Source organism: Myxocyprinus asiaticus, chromosome 40 (assembly GCF_019703515.2).
Source record: "Myxocyprinus asiaticus isolate MX2 ecotype Aquarium Trade chromosome 40, UBuf_Myxa_2, whole genome shotgun sequence".
Lineage (NCBI taxonomy): Eukaryota > Metazoa > Chordata > Actinopteri > Cypriniformes > Catostomidae > Myxocyprinus > Myxocyprinus asiaticus.
The window spans coordinates 32,923,127-32,943,375 of NC_059383.1; the positions used below are offsets into that span (position 1 = coordinate 32,923,127).

Genomic DNA, 20,249 nt, shown 5'->3' on the forward strand with positions numbered 1-20,249 from the left:
TAGTGTTTGTGTGAGTGACACTGAGCACTGTCTCTACATGTTTATTGGTCATTGCTCCAGGACGAGCCACTATTGATGAACTTCATGTCATCATGCCCTTCTGTAATTACAACGGTGATTAACAATACATTATAAAGTGAAAAGCAGATTTTTACAGTTTCTGAAGGTTAATATATCATGTTTATTATTTAATAATATAAACGACGGTAATGCACCGTAAAATATACAGGCATCAAAATTACATCCCGTAAAGCCTGAAACGTGGTTACCGTATTTTTTACGGTGAATTTCTGGCAACCACAGCTGCCATTTTCTTACCGTAAATTTAACAGGATTTTGTTTACAGTGTACATTTACAATAATTTAAAAAATATAAAAATGAGATCAAATTGCCTTAAAATCAACCTTTAGACATTACACGCAATGATCTCATGGAACAGGAACATTTTGCAGTGCACAGTAACAAACAGATGTTTAGGAAAGTGCTGTGGTAGTTTTTGTTGTTATTTAGTATTTTGGGAGAAAATCAAATCAATGGAGCCTTTTACCCCACGGAGCCTTTAGCCCTGTTGTACCCTACTTTTTAATGATTGCTGAATGAGATGTTTCTTGAATTGATTTTTTCCTTCTCTAAATTTTGACTCTATCAAGAATATTGGCATGTGAAAGATTTAAAGTTCAGTATGTGATGATGAAAATGTCAATCTTAACAATGCACGTGTTCTGATACACAAATAAATAATTTGGCACACAATAGGCTGTTTAAACGATTGCATTCAACAACTGGGGTGTGAATTACATTTAACCTGTGTTCTGTTCACTTTCTGTTTCACTGGCAGTCAGCAAATAGTTCAACTACAGTTCAGTTTTTTTTAGTGCTGATGTAACATGCCCTTTATGTAAACCTGGACAATATTTGTACTCTAAGTGTTTTTCTCACCAATTATAGCGCCAATTATTATTATTTATATGAAGCTGCCTACTCCATCATTACAAATACCAGCGACACTTATTGAAGAGTAATTTTAATCATACTGAAGGAGACTGAACATTTTAAATCACATTTTAGGAGCAACAGATCTCCAATCTTCTTTACCTGTCAATCAGGTTCTTTAGCTGTACATCAGGATATTTCCCCAGTTACAATAATAACAATAGATCTGTATTTGAGTGCTGACTCACTGCTCGTGGAAGGCCAGAATTCTTTTTGTGATACAACCAGCATTATGCATGCTGTATTCTTCTCTGCCTTTTTGACCTCAGTATGTTCACCAGCTTTGACTAAGGGATACTGATACAAAAAAGTAGATGAGGACGCACCCTGTACACCATGTTAACATCTAATGAAACCTGTTAAGAACATGTCCGGGTCACATTTCACTTCAAAATCAAAAGAAATATATGTGTGTGTTGCATAAAGAAAATCTACTTATAAAAAAGTCTATTTATAGTGCCATTAAAATTTTTATTCACTTTATATCAATTACAGGCCTTTATATTGGTTATACCAACATTGTAAAAGTTCTAAAATATGCTTAATTTTCTTTATGCAAAATATAATTTATTATATTTTTCTTTTGATTTTAGGGTGAATCAAACATTTCTTTGTGTGATTCAGATGGATCAACAAGTATCCACACATTACAATTTAAAACAAGAGATTACTTTGAAGCAACAATGATAAAAAATAAATTGCACATGAAAAGCGAGCTTAAAGAAGCTGATTGTGTACCTACAATGGTGAAAATGACAAACAACAAAAAAAGAATGCACATTTGACTGCTTAAGAACGCAGCACATTTATTCATGAAGGGCCAGACGGGCTATCCAATATAGATCGGACCCCACGGATAGCACATTTATTGAAACACATCTGGTTCATATGTGGTTCTTTTCAGAATTTACCGCATTCTCAGAGAAAAGTGCTTAATACAGGTTTAACTCTACCAACAGTAACCCACCCACATTTCTCAGGACTGTCTTGAGCAAGCCATAAATGCCATCCTATACCAGGTAAGAGCATCTCACGCATAAAGACAGAGTAGAAAGATTTATATTTAGACCGGTTGTCAGTTTTCTGGCTTAAAAGACAGGTCAAATCTGGACTATGAAACATCCCCATCATTTTTGGAGTGAATCTCACAAAACTTTGACAAACTTCATTCACATTTCACTTCAAAATCAAAAGAAAATAAATTGAAGGCTATTTTTAGGACCAAACAGTACGATAGTACAATACAATTCTTTTTTGCATTATTTCCATGACAGTTAAAGCCCTTTCACACCAAACACGAAATGAATGGTTATTACTCCTTACTGCAATAAGAAAAAATAATGATATATTATATATACATCATGGTATTATTTGTTGTACCATATTTATTTGATTTTTAATTAAAAAGCAGTATGTGTCTAAACAGGATGATTTTCAATATTGTATTACAGTAAAGAGAATGTATCGGCGTAAAACCTGAGACAAGTCAAATATGCGGATCACATCCCTAAAGGAAGCAGCCGAAAGAAGTTGACGACTATGGATTTAGGAGGGGGAAATTGCTTGGTTGTCATGACTATGATGTCACAATGCAAAATATCTTAATGGTCTTAAAACAGGCTTTATTAATTATCTTGGCAAAATATTTTTTTCTGTTGATTTTGAAGTGAAATATGACCTAGCAATTTCTTCATGAGGTTCACCCTTTGATTTCAAGAAGACACAAGTCAGTATCATAAAAGCATGGGGTTAGAAACAGGACCTATATTTGAAACAGCTAAAAAGTTCTATTGGAGTCAGATATGGTTGATTAAATTAATTCTATTTGTCAGAAAAATTCCCAGATTGCACAGATCTGCCCATCTTCCTATGTCTAATGAGGAAATTAAGTAAATTGGCCAATTCCATGTGAGGTAATATGGAGATATTTGAAAAGACACACAAGTTTCCTGTGGTGATCAAGGCTCTAAAACCAGCATTCACAATCTTGCCTTCAGATTCGATCTGTTGCAAAACTTTCTGGTACCTCCATCTATATATGCAGTTTTCTAGTGCTTTTTAAAGAACTGCAGTGAAAGTCTCATATCAGTGTTAATCACATTAATGTCTGTTTCTTTTCTCATTTTTTATTACAGCTGGACACCAACAGCATCTTCACAGATCTTTAAATATGTTTATATTAACATCTGTTCTTCAGTGTGTCTGTGTAGTATTTGCATGTCAATTGTTTGAAAATATGGTGGCATTGTTTAAACGGATAGTTCACCCAAACATGAACATTCTCTCATCATTTACTCACCCACATGCCATCCCAGATGTGCTTGACTTACTTTCTTCTACAGAACACAAATGAAAATTTTGAGAACATCATCTCAGCTCTGTTGGTCCACACAATGCAAGTGAATGTTGGCCAGAACTCTGAATCTCAAAAATTCATATAAAGGCAGCATATAAGTAATTCATACACTCGAGAGGTTAAACATATCTTCTGAAGTGATATGACAGGTGTTGGTGAGAAACAGATCAATATTTAAGTCCTTTTTGTCTAGAAATTCCCCCTTTGACCAGCCCGACCAGTAGGTGGTGATATGCACGAAGAATTCAATAGCCAAAAACAAAAGAGGAAAAATGTGAAAGTGAATGTGGAGATTTAGAGCAAAAAAGGACTTAAATATTGGTCTGTTTCTCACCCAAACCTATCATATCACTTCTGATGACATGGATTAAACCACTGGAGTCTTATGGATTACTTTTATGCTGCCTTTGTGATTACTGAGGATTCAAAGTTCTGGTCATCATTCACTTGCATTGTATGGACCTACAAAGCTGAAATAGTCTTCTAAAAATCTTAATTTGTGTTCTGCAGAACAAAGAAAGTTATACAGATCTGGGATGACATGAGGGTGAGTAAATGATGACTATCCCTTTAAATATTGCATTTCCAGTCAATCTTTCCAATTCTTCTTGCCAATTCTTCATTCCAGTGCAAAAGCCAACTAGGCAAAAGTTTACAGCAATCATTCTTTTTTTTGTTGTTTTATTTTTTACTTAAATAATGGTTATTAGTTCAGTTAATGTAGTTCCCAATCATAGGGCAAAGAAACACAATCTCTAAAAGGACAAAATAAAGTAAGATAAGATGTTTCTGCCTGCCAAACATATAAACAACATATGAATGAACAAAGAGCATAGACAAAAAAAGAGAGTGGGCACTTTTGTGGGTTCTCTGTTCCACCATGGGTTGTTTGTGAGTACGTGTGCAGGTTTCAGTTTAGAAAGCCTGGGTCCAACAGCAGGAGATGGCAGCGCAATAGCTTTGAGTGTCACTCCAAGTCCATTTTGTGCTAAACTGGGTTTCCAAGGGGCTCACCCAGTCCAGCCTGTCACCAATGCAATCCTGATTCTCAGAGGAGTGTTCAGGCTCCTCCCACTGACCACCATTCTAAGATCACTTAACAGACATACAGCAGAGGAGGGATCAACTCACCATTGAGTGGTGCAGTCAATCCCTACCCCAAGAGGTATATCTTTATTAGGGTACATAATCGGTTGTCCTGTCTCAGAGATAAGAAAATCACGCCCTCCCTCTCGCTATTTTCTTATCACCTCTCACTCTCCGAGGGACAGGGGAGGGGTGGCTCTAGGAGGGGACACTCTTCAGGCTCAGCTCGCAGTCGCTCGGGCCATCAGGTCCTCCAGCGCTTTATCCTGGTCATTATTGTGGACCAACAGTACCTCTTTAATAGTGTCTCTTTCAAAACCCATTTCCCCAAACCGGGACATCAACTGTAGAAACTCTAGAGCCTAAGGGGAGAGAAAGTCTAATTAAATTTTATTAAAACAGTTTCTTAACTAGACATATAAAACAAATTAGTAAAACACTATTATTGATTAAAATTATTTTTCTTATTTACTAGTTTAAGAAAAAAGTTAGATATTTTGTATTGCAAGAATGTTTTGTATTCTATTTTGTATTCTTGAAAGACTTAAAAATGTACTTATTTAATTTTAAGTTTTTATTTACAATCAGCATAACAATATGAGTGAGAAGTATAATAAAAAAATAAACAAGATTTTACTGTGGTCGGGGCTACCCAACACAACAGCATAGAAATAGAAACCAAGTGACCAAGACGTTGTCTGTGCTTATCTAAATTTCAAAAGCAGTTTTTACATTCAAATGTGCATTTTTTTTTCTTTTATCTCCCAATTTTGGAATTCCCAATGCGCTTTTTTTTTTTTTTTTTTTAAGTCCTCGTGTCACGTAGTGATTCACCTCAGTTTGGGTGGCGGAAGACGAATCCCAGTTGCCTCCGCGTCTGAGACCGTCAACCCCCGCATCTTATCACGTGGCTTGTTGAGCGTGTTGCCACGGAGACATAGCGCTTGTGGAGGCACCATGCGCCCCACCGAGAATGAACCACATTATAGCGACCATGAGGAGGTTACCCCATGTGACTCTATCCTCCCTAGCAACCGGGCCAATTTGGTTGCTTAGGAGACCTGGCTTGAGTCACTCAGCATGCCCTGGGATTCGAACTAGCGAACTCCAGGGGTTCTAGCCAGCGTATTTTACCACTGAGCTACCCAGGCCCCCTCGAATGTGCATTTTTATCATGAAAGGAATATTCCAGGTTGAATTTAAGTTAAGCTCAATCGACAGCATTTATGGCATAATGTTGATTACCACAAAAAATAATTTCTAACAGTCCCATAGAAAAAAATCTATATTACTGTAAGGGATTTACAATGGAAGTGAAAGGTACCAATTTTTGGAGGGTTTAAAAGGCAGAAATGTGAAGCTTATATTTTCATAAAAGCACAAATTAATTCTTCTGCTAAAACTTGTGTTTTATTTGAGCTATAAAGTTATTTAAATTGTCGCTTTTACTGTCGTTTTGAGGTTTATGGCGTTATGTCGTCATGGTAACGAAGTTGTCAAAGGGACAGTTCACCCAAAAATGAATATTCTCTCATGATTTTCTCACCCTCATGATATCCCAGATGTGTATGACTTCTTTCTTCTGCAGAACACAAATTAAGATATTTAGAAGAATATTTCAGCTCTGTAGGTCCTCACAATGCAAGTGAAGGGGTGCAAACATTTTGAAACTCCAAAATCCACATAAAGGGAGCATAAAAGTAATTCATACGACTCCAGTGGTTAAATCCATGTGCTCAGACATGATATGATAGGTGTGGGTGAGAAACAGATCAATATTCAAGTCATTTTTTGTCATCAATTCTCCTCCTTACCCATTAGGGGGCAATATGCAAAAAGGATGTGACTCACCAAAAACAAGAAATTCTGATTGACTGAACAGGGAGGAGAATTTATAGTAAAACAGGACTTAAATATTGATCTGTTTCTCACCCACACCTATCATATCGCTTCAGAATATATGGATTTAACCACCAGAGTCGCCTGGAGTACTTTTATTTTGCCCTTATGTGGATTTTAGAGCTTCAGAATTTTGGCACCCATTCACTTACAATGTACGGACCTAAAGAGTTGAGAAATTCTTCTAAAAATCTTCGATTGTGTTCAGCAGAAGAAAGTCATACACACCTGCATGAGGGCGAGTAAATCATGAGAGAATTTTCATTTTTGGATGAACTAACCCTTTAAATTAGATATACTGTAACTTTACATAAAAAAGGTTAGTAAGTAATTTAATCACACTAAAATTGTGTTAACATGCAAACTGTTTACATCTTGTGGCTATGCTTTTGAAACAGTGAGTATTTTAACGTTCACGTATTGGCCCCCATTCACTGTAGATTTTTGCCTTTTTTTTTTAATGAAAAACATAGACGAGTCGAAATGAATTTTTTGTTAATCAACATTATGCCAAAAAAGCTGTTGATTGAGCTTACAGTAACTGGTATTGAATTCAAATTTGGCCTTTTACGAGACACTATGTTAAAAGTAAATAGCACCTTTGTGTCTGTCATGTTTAGCTCTGTTAAATATGGTCAACTATCTGTTAACACAAACACTTTCAATAGACCTTTTTCACACTTCGGGTTTTGAAACGCAGAAGTAAATGATTGCAGGGTAAACTTCGACAGCGGTGAATGGGAGACCACAGCAAATGTTATTTTCACGTACCCATTTGCTCCAAGAGCAAAAGAAAAAATTATTATGTTTGAATGACTTTCCAGAAGTAAAAAAAAATAGAGAGCGGTGGATTAGAACAGTCAGATGGGAGAAGATGCCAAATTTCTCAGCAGCTGTAATCAAAACCTCAATATTTAAAAAAAATTATCATATAAAAAAGGGGAAACATTTAAAATTTACGCTACTAAATAAGGAGGAAACATGTCATCACAGTCTGTGAAAAAGGACTATTTTCGAACAAAAATAAGCTTTGCAGAAATTTTATTTGCCTAACAGTCTCTTGAAAAAAACAAAACAATTCTGTGTTCTCACAAAGAATATTAGGGTCATGTCAACCCTATCGTAAAAGATTATTTACAAATACATGAAAACTTTATGCAAATGTGGTATTCAAACTAGATATTTTGAGACATTTTCCATGTAACTCAGTCTTTGTGCATATTTGTGGTGGTAAGTATTTGCCAACCTTTTCCTCTGAGCCCTGGTACATCTCCAGACACTCTTCCACAGCTGTGGCATCAAAGCCTCGATCACACAGTCGACTGTGGGTAAACAGGTATTCCAGCACCTACGAAAAACAGCACAATAACTGAGTAATTAAAGAGTTTAAGAGTTGCTAAGATGAATAACAGTATCATAACCTGATGCACACTACCAGAAGGATTTAAAAGACTACAAAAGGACCTGTTCCACATTCTGTCCTCGTCTTTGCATGGCTTTGAGAACACCCTCATAAGAATAGCCCATGCCCACAATGGTCTCCACACACTGTCGTTCACCAGCAGAGAGGCCGAGAAGTATCGCGGTAGAAGGTGTAGTTGACGGCGGACGGTTGGGTGCAGTGACAGAGTTTAACTGCAAAGGCGTTAAAGAGAAAATCACATAATGGGCGTAATTTATTAAACATGAGCAGACTGAATTTGTTAATCATCCATAAAACCATTAAATTGTAAAATGTCGCACTGAATTTAATATGACGATTACTAAAAGGGATGGTTCACCCAAAAATAAAAATTCTATGATCATTAGCTCACCCTCATGCCATCCCAGATATGTATGACTTTTTTTTCTTCTGCAGGACACAAATTAAGATTTTTAGAATAACATCTCTACCTCACATTGCAAGTGAATGGTGGCCAGAACTGAGAAGGTCCAAATATCACATAAAGGCATCATAAAGGTAATCTATACGACTCCAGTAATTTAATCAGTCTTCTGAAACGATCCAATCGGTTTTGGGTGAGAACAGACCAAAATATAACTCCTTTTTCACTGTACATTTTGCCACTGCAGTCTCTAGGCACGATCGTGATTTCAAGCTCGATTACACTTCCTAGAGCTTGTCGCATGCGCAGAGCGCTAGAGGAAGAGTAATCGAGCTTGAAATCACGATCGCCAAGAAGAATGCTGTCATGATTTATAGTGAAAAAGGAATTTCATTTTGGTTTTCACCCAAAACCGATTGGATCGCTTCAGAAGACATTGATTAAATTACTGGAGTCTTATGGATTAATTTTATGCTGCCTTTGTGTGATATTTGGACCTTCAGAGTTCTGGCCACCATTCACTTACATTGTATGGACCTACAGAGCTGAAATATTCTTCTAAAAATCTTCATTTACGTTCAGCAGAAGACAGAAAGTCATACACATCTGGGATTGTATGAGGGTGAGTAAATGATTAAAGAATTTATTTTTTGGGTGAACTATCCCTTTAAGAATGGGCCTTGTCATTGCCAGGTCTAGGGGGAAGATTGCTTTGTAAATCTCTTTAATGGAATAATGAAATCTTCCATGTTCAATACAAATTCAGCTCAATCAACATCATTTGTGACATAATATTGATTACCACAAAAAATGATTTCGACTCGCCCCCAGTTTATTAAAAAAAAAGTGTTTACAGTGAGGCACTTACAATAAAAGTGAATGAGGCCAGTCCATTAACACCAAAATATATTTTGTTTTAAATTTTAACTTAAACATTATAGATGTTATGTAATATAACATGTTGCATCTTGTGACTACATTTTTGAGATGGTGTGTATTTTAATGTTGATGGTCTGGCCCATTTACTTCCATTGTAAGTGCCTCACTGTAACCTCGATTTTTGCTTTTTTTAAGAATAAAGGAGAAACGATTCAAATGTATTTTTTGTGGAAATCAACATTATGCCACAAATGCTGTTAACTGAGCTTAACTTGTATTTAACCTGGAATATTCCTTTAATATTCATTCTGCTTGCATTTCATAAATAAGGTCTAATCACTTTAAGTGCAAACAGTTAGTAATGACTGACATTACTGTCCATGTTACAATACCTGTTTCAGTGTCCCATTTTGAGCATAAGCAGGTTGGTCTTGGGGGAGTGTTGTGTTTGCATGTGGTGCTGTTCTCTGCAAGGATGGTGGTGTGCCATTAGACATGCTCCATGGTGGGTTTGCTTGGTAAGTCCCGAGAGGTGCTCCTGAGGGTGAGTCCCCAGGGTCTGATAGCTTGGGGAAAGTCAGTGAGCGAATGTTACATGGGCGATCTGCATCGATCTGTCCCCTGGTGGTCCCCACAACCACACCCCGGTCTAAGTCCAGGAGTCCAACCAGTCCATTAGGTTTAAGGAATATTCCGGCTTTGGCCTGGATGGGAGACGTACTACTTGGAGAGGGGGGGTGAGGTTCCATTTGAGGAAGTTGAGAAGGTGAAACAGACAACTGTGGTTGGCTCTGAAGGATATTCCGCAACTCCTCTTTGTCGTCCAGTGTTTTAAGCTCAAGTTTGTCAAAGGGATCCTCCTCTCGCTCAAAGTCGGCTAAGTTTAAACTCTGAGGTGCCGGGATACTAGGTGCTGGTTGCGTTGGTCCAAAAGAAGGTGCTGGGAGTGGCGTAAGGATCGCACTGTGCCATAAGCCAGCCAAAACTGGGTTCAATGCTGTAGGGACAAGTTCCTGTTCATCAGAGGGGCGTGCTTTCTTTCCTCCAACCAATCCGACATCTGCATCGTGCGCAGCAGCATGCCTCTCGTTTTCAGACTCTGTCCTTGCCGCCTCCGCTGCTCGAGCCTCAGCAGCTCGTGCCTTGGCAAGCTCCTCCCCCCACTGCACGCTCCGCCTTTCTAGACTGAAGTCATACTAAAGTGTACAAGAAAGTAGATTAAAGTAAATCCTTAATAACTTTCAACACTTAATTGAACTTACTGTAAAGGAATTCACCCAAAAATGAAACATTAACATCACACGATTAACATTTTTGTAGGGCTGGGCGATCGTATAACGAGTGTAATCGTATATCGACTAGTGCCCGACCGATATTAGCCTTTCACCGATATATCAGTATCGGCGTATATTTTACCAATATGAAAACTTTTTTTCGGAACATATTATGCAGAAAACAATACTTTAGAATTGGTGTCATAGCGTAGTTTGTCCAGCAGAGCGTGCTCTGAATCCATTGTTTACAGAGCTGACTCTAAACTAGTGGTTCTGCAGACAGGGCGGAGTTAAACGGTGTGGATTTGAGTGAACTCTTCTCCTTAAATTGCTAACTAGTTTGTGAAATACATACTGGAAAGTTAATAAAAAAAATTACCCCATCATTTTATATAACTAATATAACGTTAACCCTGTCCCTGACAACCATGTCACTCACATCTGTTTGCTGTTAGCCAGCTATAGTTTGTCAGTGCAGTCAGTAATGTAGCAGATTGAAAGGTAAACATCACAGCATCTTTTTGCAGCTCAGCAGACAACAGTGCGGTGGTGGATTGTGTGTGGTGAGTGTTGATTTCACGCTTCGCTGTTGCCTAGTTGGTGAGACACAATGCTGGAAAGTAAATAAAGTCCATCTTTTACTCTCCATGATGACGAGCTTATAGCTAACTAGCTAATCACGTAGCTACTTTCATTGTTGTCAGCTGAGTGGAACCTAATGTGTAAACATGTATTCACCAAAATGTTTTTTTCAGGATTCACAGTTTGGTACCCCCTTCAACCGAACAATTCCAGTCGTTGCATTTATAAAATGTAATATTTAAAAGTCTGGTTTTCTAGACATTAAAATTGGATAAATAATAAAAGTAGATTTAATAAATAGTATATTTGCCCTGTATAAATAATAATATATAGGAACTGTATCTAAAATAAATGAGGGGTGAGAAATACTAATACAACAGGCTGGAAAACTAAACATTTATTCATTTTAATATCCTTATATATATATATATATATATATATATATATATATATATTTTGAATGTGTTGAAACTTGACAGCGGGCGACGCACCCTAAAAAAGGGACCGTTAGAATGGTTTCATGCTGAAGAGCCGCTTAAAAGTACCTTTTTTCACTCTCGTAAATGCCAACACCATCATATATGTCGAAAGGATTGAAGCTTGTCATGCAAAACATGAGCTCATTGATGTCATTAAATGAGTCTGCTTTTTTATTCCATCAGTTACTCCTGGTCGGAGGCTTCTGTATATATTTAGTTTATACGTAGGGTTACGTCCTACATAAATGTAATGGTGCATTTACATTTACGCATTTGGCAGACACTTTTATCCAAAGCGACTTACAGTGCACTTATTACAGGGACAATTCCCCTGGAGCAACCTGGAGTTAAGTGCCTTGCTCAAGGACACAATGGTGGTGGCTGTGGGGATCAAACCAGCAATTGATTACCAGTTATGTGCTTTAGCCCACCACGCCATCACACTGGTGCAACGCTCAAATATTTAGTAGAGCGTAAATTGTGACTTAGTGCCCATTTACGCCACAACTAGGCTAAGCTGTAATGAACGTATAGCTGGTGCAACCGGCCCCTGATGTTTATTTAGCTATTTACTTTATTTTAATTTATTCTTTATTTAAATGGTCAGCAACTGACTGATACTAAAAAGTACTGATGTTTATTTAGCTATTTATTTTATTTTAATTTATTCTTTATTTAAATGGTCAGCAATTGACTGATACTAAACAGTACTGATGTTTATTTAGCTATTTATTTTATTTGTATTTATTCTTTATTTTAATGGTCAGCCACTGACTGATACTAAACAGTACTTATGTTAATTAAGCTATTTATTTTATTTTTATTTATTCTTTATTTTAATGGTCAGCATTTGACTGATACTAAACATACAGTACTGATTTTTATTTTATTTATTTATTCTTTATTTGAATGGTCAGCAATTGACTTATACTAACAGTCCTGATGTTTTTTAAGCTATTTATTGTATTTTTATTTATTCTTTATTTTCTCAGTGTTCATTTCTAGAATTTGTTGACAATGTATTATAATAATAATGTCAAATGTTCTTTGATAAAAAATATTTAAGAAATCAGCCTTCTGAGTACCTTTGCATAGTCATATCGGTCCAAAATCGGTGAAAAATCCACATAGAAAAGGTCTGTTTTCATGCCAGCTCAAAAATTAGCTATATCGGTCACCATATCGGTAATCGGTGAGTTGTCCCTCTCTAAAATCGGTATCGGTCGGGCTCTAATATCGACAATATCTGACAAATATCCCAATGCCAATTGCGACAGTCATTGACAGGCGATGATTGACAATATCTGAAAATGACAAAACTATGAAGCTGGGAAGTCGCCAATTATATTAAATAGTAGCCCAATAGTTATCATGCACATACATTTATAGATACTAAAATATTAAAAATATTAAATCATACAAAAACTTTACAGATAAAAGAGGCCGGTTATGTTAATTTTCTCTGCCAACATGTTCTCTGAATAGCATGAAACATTTTCCCAGTATAACCCACTCTCTAGTCTCAAACATGGCTTGTAACAAATACGCTATGGCTTATCAATGAGATAAAAACATCACATAAATTGGAAATTTCATTATTAAGGAAATACAGCTGTCGGGAAAAAAACATTATTATGAAACTAACAAATATTTTTTGGTCTTTATGAAAAACTTTTATTTAAAAATCATTCAAAACTCACTGATTTGTGACAACAACTTTTATTCATCATCCGCTCCGTGAAGATTCTTTTACATTTTTAAATTTTCTAGCCTTGGAATTAAAAAAAAATATATGAAATTACGGCATGCGTAAGCCCCATTAAACAACCTTGCGATTTGCTTAGGGAAAGCGCATTTAAGAAACAAAGATAAAAGTAAATCATAAAATAATACAAAAACACGTTAAACTTGAACCTAAAATTTAGCTCCATTTCATTTTCTTTACGTAGCATTAATGAAACAATACAAACACAAATTTGATAAGAAACAGTGGAAATTTTATAAAGCATTAATTGGGAAACACAAGGGAATTTATTAGGCTTACACCTAACAGGAAAACAGGTGTTTTCTATTAGTTTAAGCACAGACTAAATAAACAAACTGTTGTAGCCGTTTTATGAAAGTAGAAATGATGTGGGTTTTGTTGAAGTTTCTAGAGATAATGAATTATTTATATTTCAATTTGTATTATTATTTATTATTATTATTATGTTTGCATTTATAATTGTCTTTAGATCTTAATTTGTATTGGTAATTTTCCACCTGTTGTCATAGACATATACTGGCATGATAGAAATTGGATCGGTGGAGGAAGTTGGAGATAGTAAATCTTTGCATTTGGGGAGGTGCCGGTGGTTAAAAAAAAAATTTTTTTGACCACTTTATTATTTTAATTGCTTTTTTGCTTTGTTTGAAGTGCAATTTGAATTTAGTAATATCTTTAGTTTAAGTTTTTCGTGTTTCAATAAATTAATTGAGTTTAAGCAAAATCAATAAAGCAAAAATAATTATCAATCCCTCTGCAGTGGTGTTGACAATATAATCGTATCTATATACACTGGTGGCCAAAAGTTTGGAATAATGTACAGATTTTGCTCTTATGGAAAGAAAATGGTACTTTTTTTCACCAAAGTGGCATTCAACTGATCACAATGTATAGTCAGGACATTAATAATGTGAAAAATTACTATTACAATTATAAAAACATTTTTTTCAGAACTTCTTAAAATACTTCAAAGAGTTCTCATCAAAAAATCCTCCACGTGCAGCAATGACAGCTTTGCCGATCCTTGGCATTCTAGCTGTCAGTTTGTCCAGATACTCAGGTGACATTTCACCCCACGCTTCCTGTAGCACTTGCCAAAGATGTGGAAGTCTTGTCGGGCACTTCTCACGCACCTTACAGTCCAGCTGATCTCACAAAAACTCAATGGGGTTAAGATCTATAACACTCTTTTCCAATTATCTGTTGTCCAATGTCTGTGTTTCTTTGCCCACTCTATCCTTTTCTTTTTGTTTTTGTTTCAAAAGTGGCTTTTTCTTTGCAATTCTTCCCATAAGGCCTGCACCCCTGAGTCTTCTCTTTACTGTTGTACATGAAACTGGTGTTGAGCGGGTAGAATTCAATGAAGCTGTCAGCTGAGGACATGTGAGGCATCTATTTCTCAAACTAGAGACTCTGATGTACTTATCCTTTTGTTTAGTTGTACATCTGGCCTTCCACATCTCTTTCTGTCCTTGTTAGAGTTGTTACAGTTGTCCTTTGTCTTTGAAGACTGTAGTGTACACCTTTGTATGAAATCTTCAGTATTTTGGCAGTTTCAAGCATTGTATAGCCTTCATTCCTCAAAACAATAATTGACTGATGAGTTTCTAGAGAAAGCTGTTTCTTTTTTGCCATTTTTGACCTAATATTGACCTTAAGACATGCCAGTCTATTGCATACTGTGGCAACTCAAAAACAAACACAAAGACAATGTTAAGCTTCATTTAAAGAACCAAATAGCTTTCAGCAGTGTTTGATATAATGGCAAGTGATTTTCTAGTACCAAATTTGCAATTTAGCATGATTACTCAAGGATAAGGTGTTGGAGTGATGGCTGCTGGAAATGGGGCCTGTCTAGATTTGATCAAAAATGACTTTTTTCAAATAGTGATGGTGCCGTTTTTAATATCAGTAATGTCCTGACTATACTTTGTGATCAGCTGAATGCCACTTTGGTGAATTAAAGTACCAATTTCCTTCCAAAATAGCAAAATCTGTACATTATTCAAACTTTTGGCCACCAGTGTGTGTGTATATATATATATATATATTTCTTGCATATTGCCCAGCCCTACATGTTTGCAGCTTTTGAGGAAAATCATACTTACTTGAAGTTCAGAGAGCATGGAATTGCAGTCGGGCATGCAAAAGCCAATAGGAAGACCCACTTTCGAGGGACAGCGGAATTTCTCATTGAGTTTGAAAGGAACATCATCGAGGTAGCTGACGGGTCCTTGAAACATGAAGTATAGTGACAAGAGAGCAGAGAAATTGATTCAACAAATCAACAATTTTTGAATAATGCAGATTATTAAAAATAAATAAAATCAGGCCAGATGACTGTCTGACTCACCATTGTTGTGGATATCTGATCCAAACTTCCTCGCATCCATTTAGAGTAACTAAGGGAATATTAAAACAGCAAAATTGAAACATATTGGAGCAAGTGACCTATTTACTCTCCCAGACACTTCCCTTTTCTCTTTGGAAGTTACCATTCTGTCCCCGAACACACACACACACACACACACACACACACAAAACTAATATCTGAAATCAAAATCTGTTTAGTTGGTATTTTTGAAAAAGACAAGTGAGCAAAACTCTGTATTTTCTTTGCGATAACAGCCAAACTGTTCTCAGTTTGTTTATTAACTGTCAACATCATTACATCAACAGATAATTAAAGAATGTTGACAGTTAATAAGCATTTTCATATGCATAAATCTAATTAGCCTGGTGATTTTAAATACAAATTTAAATAATCACACAAATCAAAATCGAAACTGTAATCACCAATGAAAACACAGCTTGGTTAAGCTGCATAAAGTTAGAAGCACAGCTTGGATTTATTTTAAACTGAAAATATAAACAAATGAGCGTTACCATTTATTTCACATGACCTCAAAAAGGTTCATATCAAGAAACAAATAAAAAAAAACAACTGCTAATCTGCAACATGATAAACAAGAGACTAGCACAAGACTAAATCACATGCTACAACGCAAACTGACCACCCATTTATTTTTTGAAAAAACAAAAACAAAACAAAAGTTTTCTTTTTTCTTCTTTCTTTCTTTTTTTTTTTTTTTTTAAGTACACCAGCAGACCAGAAAGACAACCTAGCTTCTTAACAACACACAGCCACATTTATTGCGTAATAAAGCAATGATTGTCATACGTAGCTTTAATCGACAAATTCATACAGACAGCAAGGTAGATAACCCCAACAACGGTTAATTTTAATAACACATATTTAAATACATTGATGAGACTATTTTGTTTTTACTGAGACTGGATGAATACAAATATAGAGGCAGACGTAGACAAAAAAAAAAAAAAAAAAAAAAGAAGCAGCTCAGTTTTGTTTCAGTTCTGGTTAGTCAAGCGACTTAACAGGGCCCGACTTCCTCTGCCACCGCCCCTCAAACTGTCCCTGCGTGTCCCATCGGTGTCCTTACCAGTATCTGCTCTGTCTTCAATCTCCGAAAAGGTCTCTCACTTGTCCTCGGACATAAAAGCTCCAATCGACACTCTCAGATGAGGAAATTCACTGAAATCCGAGCGTGTTTCCTGCTTCATCGCGGAACGCCATATTGGTTCGACCTCCTCCTTCGGTTCCTGTGTGACGACAGGAGTTTCGCTGAATGACGACAGCTTCGACCAATCAGCGACGAGCTGTGGATTCGCGCTGTCATCTGTCGGCCTTTGCACATTGGTCCAGCATGGGTTTGAGTTCATCAACCTATTTTAGTTTAATGGATATTGTACGGTAGGAAATTGTTATGATCATGAATTGATAGAGAGATAAAATAGAGAAGCTGTTGTGGTACCAAATGGCACAGTGATAGTATCAAATATACCACATTACCAAAAATGATGGTAGGCTATTTGGTACCATATCTAATAAAAATGGTAATAATCATAACACCAAAGCATTATAAATCTTGTTAATCATTTTTTAAATTCTTGTCAAAAGTTGCATATACTGCCCCCATCTCGCTATAACTGAAAAGCATTGTTTATTAATATGTCATAGATCTGTTTTGTTTATTTGTGCACGTGATGCACATTTGTCACATGGACTGTACACTCACTTTATCAGAACTATTGAGCTCGTTAAAGAATTTAAGGAGATCAAAGGTCTGAAGAAATTCTGAGAACCACGTGAAAAAGACTGCATCTAAAATATGTGGAAAACTGGATACAAACATAATGCATTGCAAACATATTATACAAAGTAGCTGATTTGAATCACATCAGTAAAGTTGCACTAAAGAAATCAATAATACGTTTGAAACATACAGTATGTATAATCATAGCCACTCACATGAGATGAAGACTTCAGTCGGATCAGTAATCTTATATTCTACATGGAGAGGGTCTCCACAAGGGGGCTGCCATGTTAGAATCACATGACTAGCTGAATATTACTTGCTAATCTCAGTAATCGTTCAGTTATTTGACATTTTCAGTCATAGGCTAAGTTCGGAATGGCATACTACCCATACTACTGCCATATACTGTATGTGTAGTATGCAGTTCCGAACTCAGCCATGGATTAAAGGTGCACCAGAGACTATTTATTTAGCAGAGACGGGCCACTTCTATTGAAACGAATGGGAGAAATTGGAACGCCCAACTAAGAGGCTCTAGCGCCCAGCGGTCAATGGATGTACAAAGGAAGCCCTGCCTTACATGTAAAAGAGCCAATCACCTTTTAGATACAGAAATCACCTGTCAATTATCTCGAGAATGCTCATGCACATTAGCTGTACAATCCGGAAACATTTGTTTTTTTAGCGTAATCTGAGGTAAAGAAGCACAGTTTATAATACCAGCGTTGTCAGATTTTATTGCTGATTTGAAATATGTTCTTTGATCGTAATCTTGACCAACTGTTTTTGAGATTTCTGTGTTCCCCCATTCAAGTAAATAGGAGCTGCACTGGCATGACTGGAAATGGTCTCCCAGGAGCACTGCAAAGATGGCCGCCAGTGGACTGACTAGCTAGAAAGACTTTGGGTGCACTCAGTAATTTTTTCATCTAACATAAGTGGTCATGATTTTACACATATGTTTCAAAATTTCTTTAGAAGTAAAACTTTTTATATGAAAAAATAATTACTGAGTGCACCTTTAAATTAATCATGGCTGACAGTGAACAGTGAATTTTAACAATGACATCAGTAACTGAAAAGGTGCTTGAATGATGCTGCATCCATGCCCCTAGATGTTAGTTTAAGTCCAATACGACATACATTAACAATTACTGATTGCACCTTTAAAGCTAAAAGGGTGCTGCTCCAGGCCCATGCTAAAGCCATAATATTTAGTTGCTTGATAAATAGTTAAAGGGATAGTTCAGCTAAAGATAATTTACTCACCCTCTTGTTGTACCAGTCCCATATGGCTTTATTTTTTTACATATAACACAAAAAGAGATGTTATTTTGGGCAGAATTTTATTGACTGAAAGCCTAATTTTTCCTCAAGAGCAGCGTCAACATTCTTCCAAATTCTTCCTCTTGTGTTCCATGGAAGATAGAAAGTCATACAGGTTTTGAACGACATGAAGGTGAGTAAACGATGACATAATTTTCATTTTTGGTAAGCTAATCCTTGAGGGCTTTCTTTTTGGCAACACAAGGGCTGCACATTTGATGCCAGGCATGGATGACCCCCTGAACTCAGCACAATTAATTTACCTAACAGTGGATAGAAGAAAAAAGAAAAAGAAAGAAAGAAAGCAAAGCTAAATTTAGATTATTATTCAAAGTGCCTTTGAGGAAGATTCTCAGTTTCTTTTGTGCTATTTCTTATGTCATCTCAGTATTTGGCAAATCACATCAGAAATAATGCCTTAAATATCAGAAATATGTAATAGATAACTAACTATGGCAGTGTTCAATATGTACTCATAAAATAATATTTGTGTTTTTTTATTGACAAATGTAAAACAGTACAAAATGTATTTGTTCAATAAACCACTTAATAGCATACAAATTGAACAATGCAAAGGCACATTCACTCTCAAAGGCAAAGAATCAACAAAAGAAGAAGAAATTAATTAAATATAACAAGTAAAAAAGAAATAGTAATAAAAATAAATAAATAAATGAAAAAAGAGCATACATTTATAAGTCATGGCACAGGAAAGATCTTATTATAACATAAGAAAGGACATACATATTTGATTACACTATGTAACACAATTTCTGTTCCTGGGTAGTAAGTGTTATTTCCTAATTGCTTATGCCTCAAAAGTACAGAAAATGGCTATTATTCCCCACAAACTTTGCTTTTGTGACCAGGACAGTGATAGTTTGAAATTGACCTATTTCCAATGAGAAAACGGGCGAATTCGTTCACATAAAGTCAGAAAAAAACAACATATGAATCCAAAATCCTTCTTTATCTGTGGTCCGACAAAGACACCGGCTTTGATCTTTGCCTCAGACAGCTTAGGGAAGAAGTCTTTAAGGTACTTGAAGGCTGCCAACTCCTTATCTAGATTGTTTTAAATTGTTTTATAAGGCCCAATTTGATGTGCAGTGGTGGCATAAGCACCTTCCGGAGGTCCACCAGTGGCTCCCACTTGACATTGTTCCTCCCCACAGAGAACTCGGTCTGCTGTGGCCAGTCCCGCCTGTGGTAGTGCGTCTTGGTGTCCCTGCTGTCCCAATGGCAAAGATAGCAGGGAAACTTGGTAAAACCGCCTTGGAGACCCATCAGGAATGCCACCATTTTTAAGTCTCCTATGACCTCCAGTATCAGCGTCCAGCAAGGTCTTGATGCTGTTGTAATCCTCTTTGAGGTGCACCGAGTGAGCCAGGGGAAGAGACGGGTACTTGTTACCATTATGGACCAGCACGGCTTTGAATATTACTTTAGTATAAATACATGTTCATTTGGATTCATTTGTTGTTTTTTTCTGACTTTATGTGAACAAAAAGACACAAATTCGCCCGTTTTCTCATTGGAAATAGGAACATTTCAAAATATCACTGTCCTGGTCACAAAAGCAAAGTTTGTGGGGAATAATATCCATTTTCTATACTTTTGAGGCATAAGCAATTAGGAAATAACACTTACTACCCAGAAAAATTT

At 36.3% G+C, this 20,249-nt stretch overlaps 1 protein-coding gene across 1 annotated transcript; it reads right to left on the bottom strand.

Moving 5' to 3' along the window:
- Window positions 1-1,009: 1,009 nt before the first annotated feature.
- On the bottom strand, window positions 1,010-16,787 carry ubap1 (ubiquitin associated protein 1). The gene is made up of 7 exons (XM_051681169.1): window positions 16,602-16,787; window positions 15,494-15,542; window positions 15,249-15,373; window positions 9,433-10,236; window positions 7,800-7,970; window positions 7,582-7,683; window positions 1,010-4,798 (listed from the first exon to the last, which is right to left on the bottom strand). Exons 2-7 carry the CDS (start codon window positions 15,531-15,533, stop codon window positions 4,658-4,660), a joined length of 1,383 nt encoding a protein of 460 aa, XP_051537129.1. The 5' UTR covers window positions 15,534-15,542; window positions 16,602-16,787; the 3' UTR covers window positions 1,010-4,657.
- Between the last annotated feature and the right edge of the window lie 3,462 nt (window positions 16,788-20,249).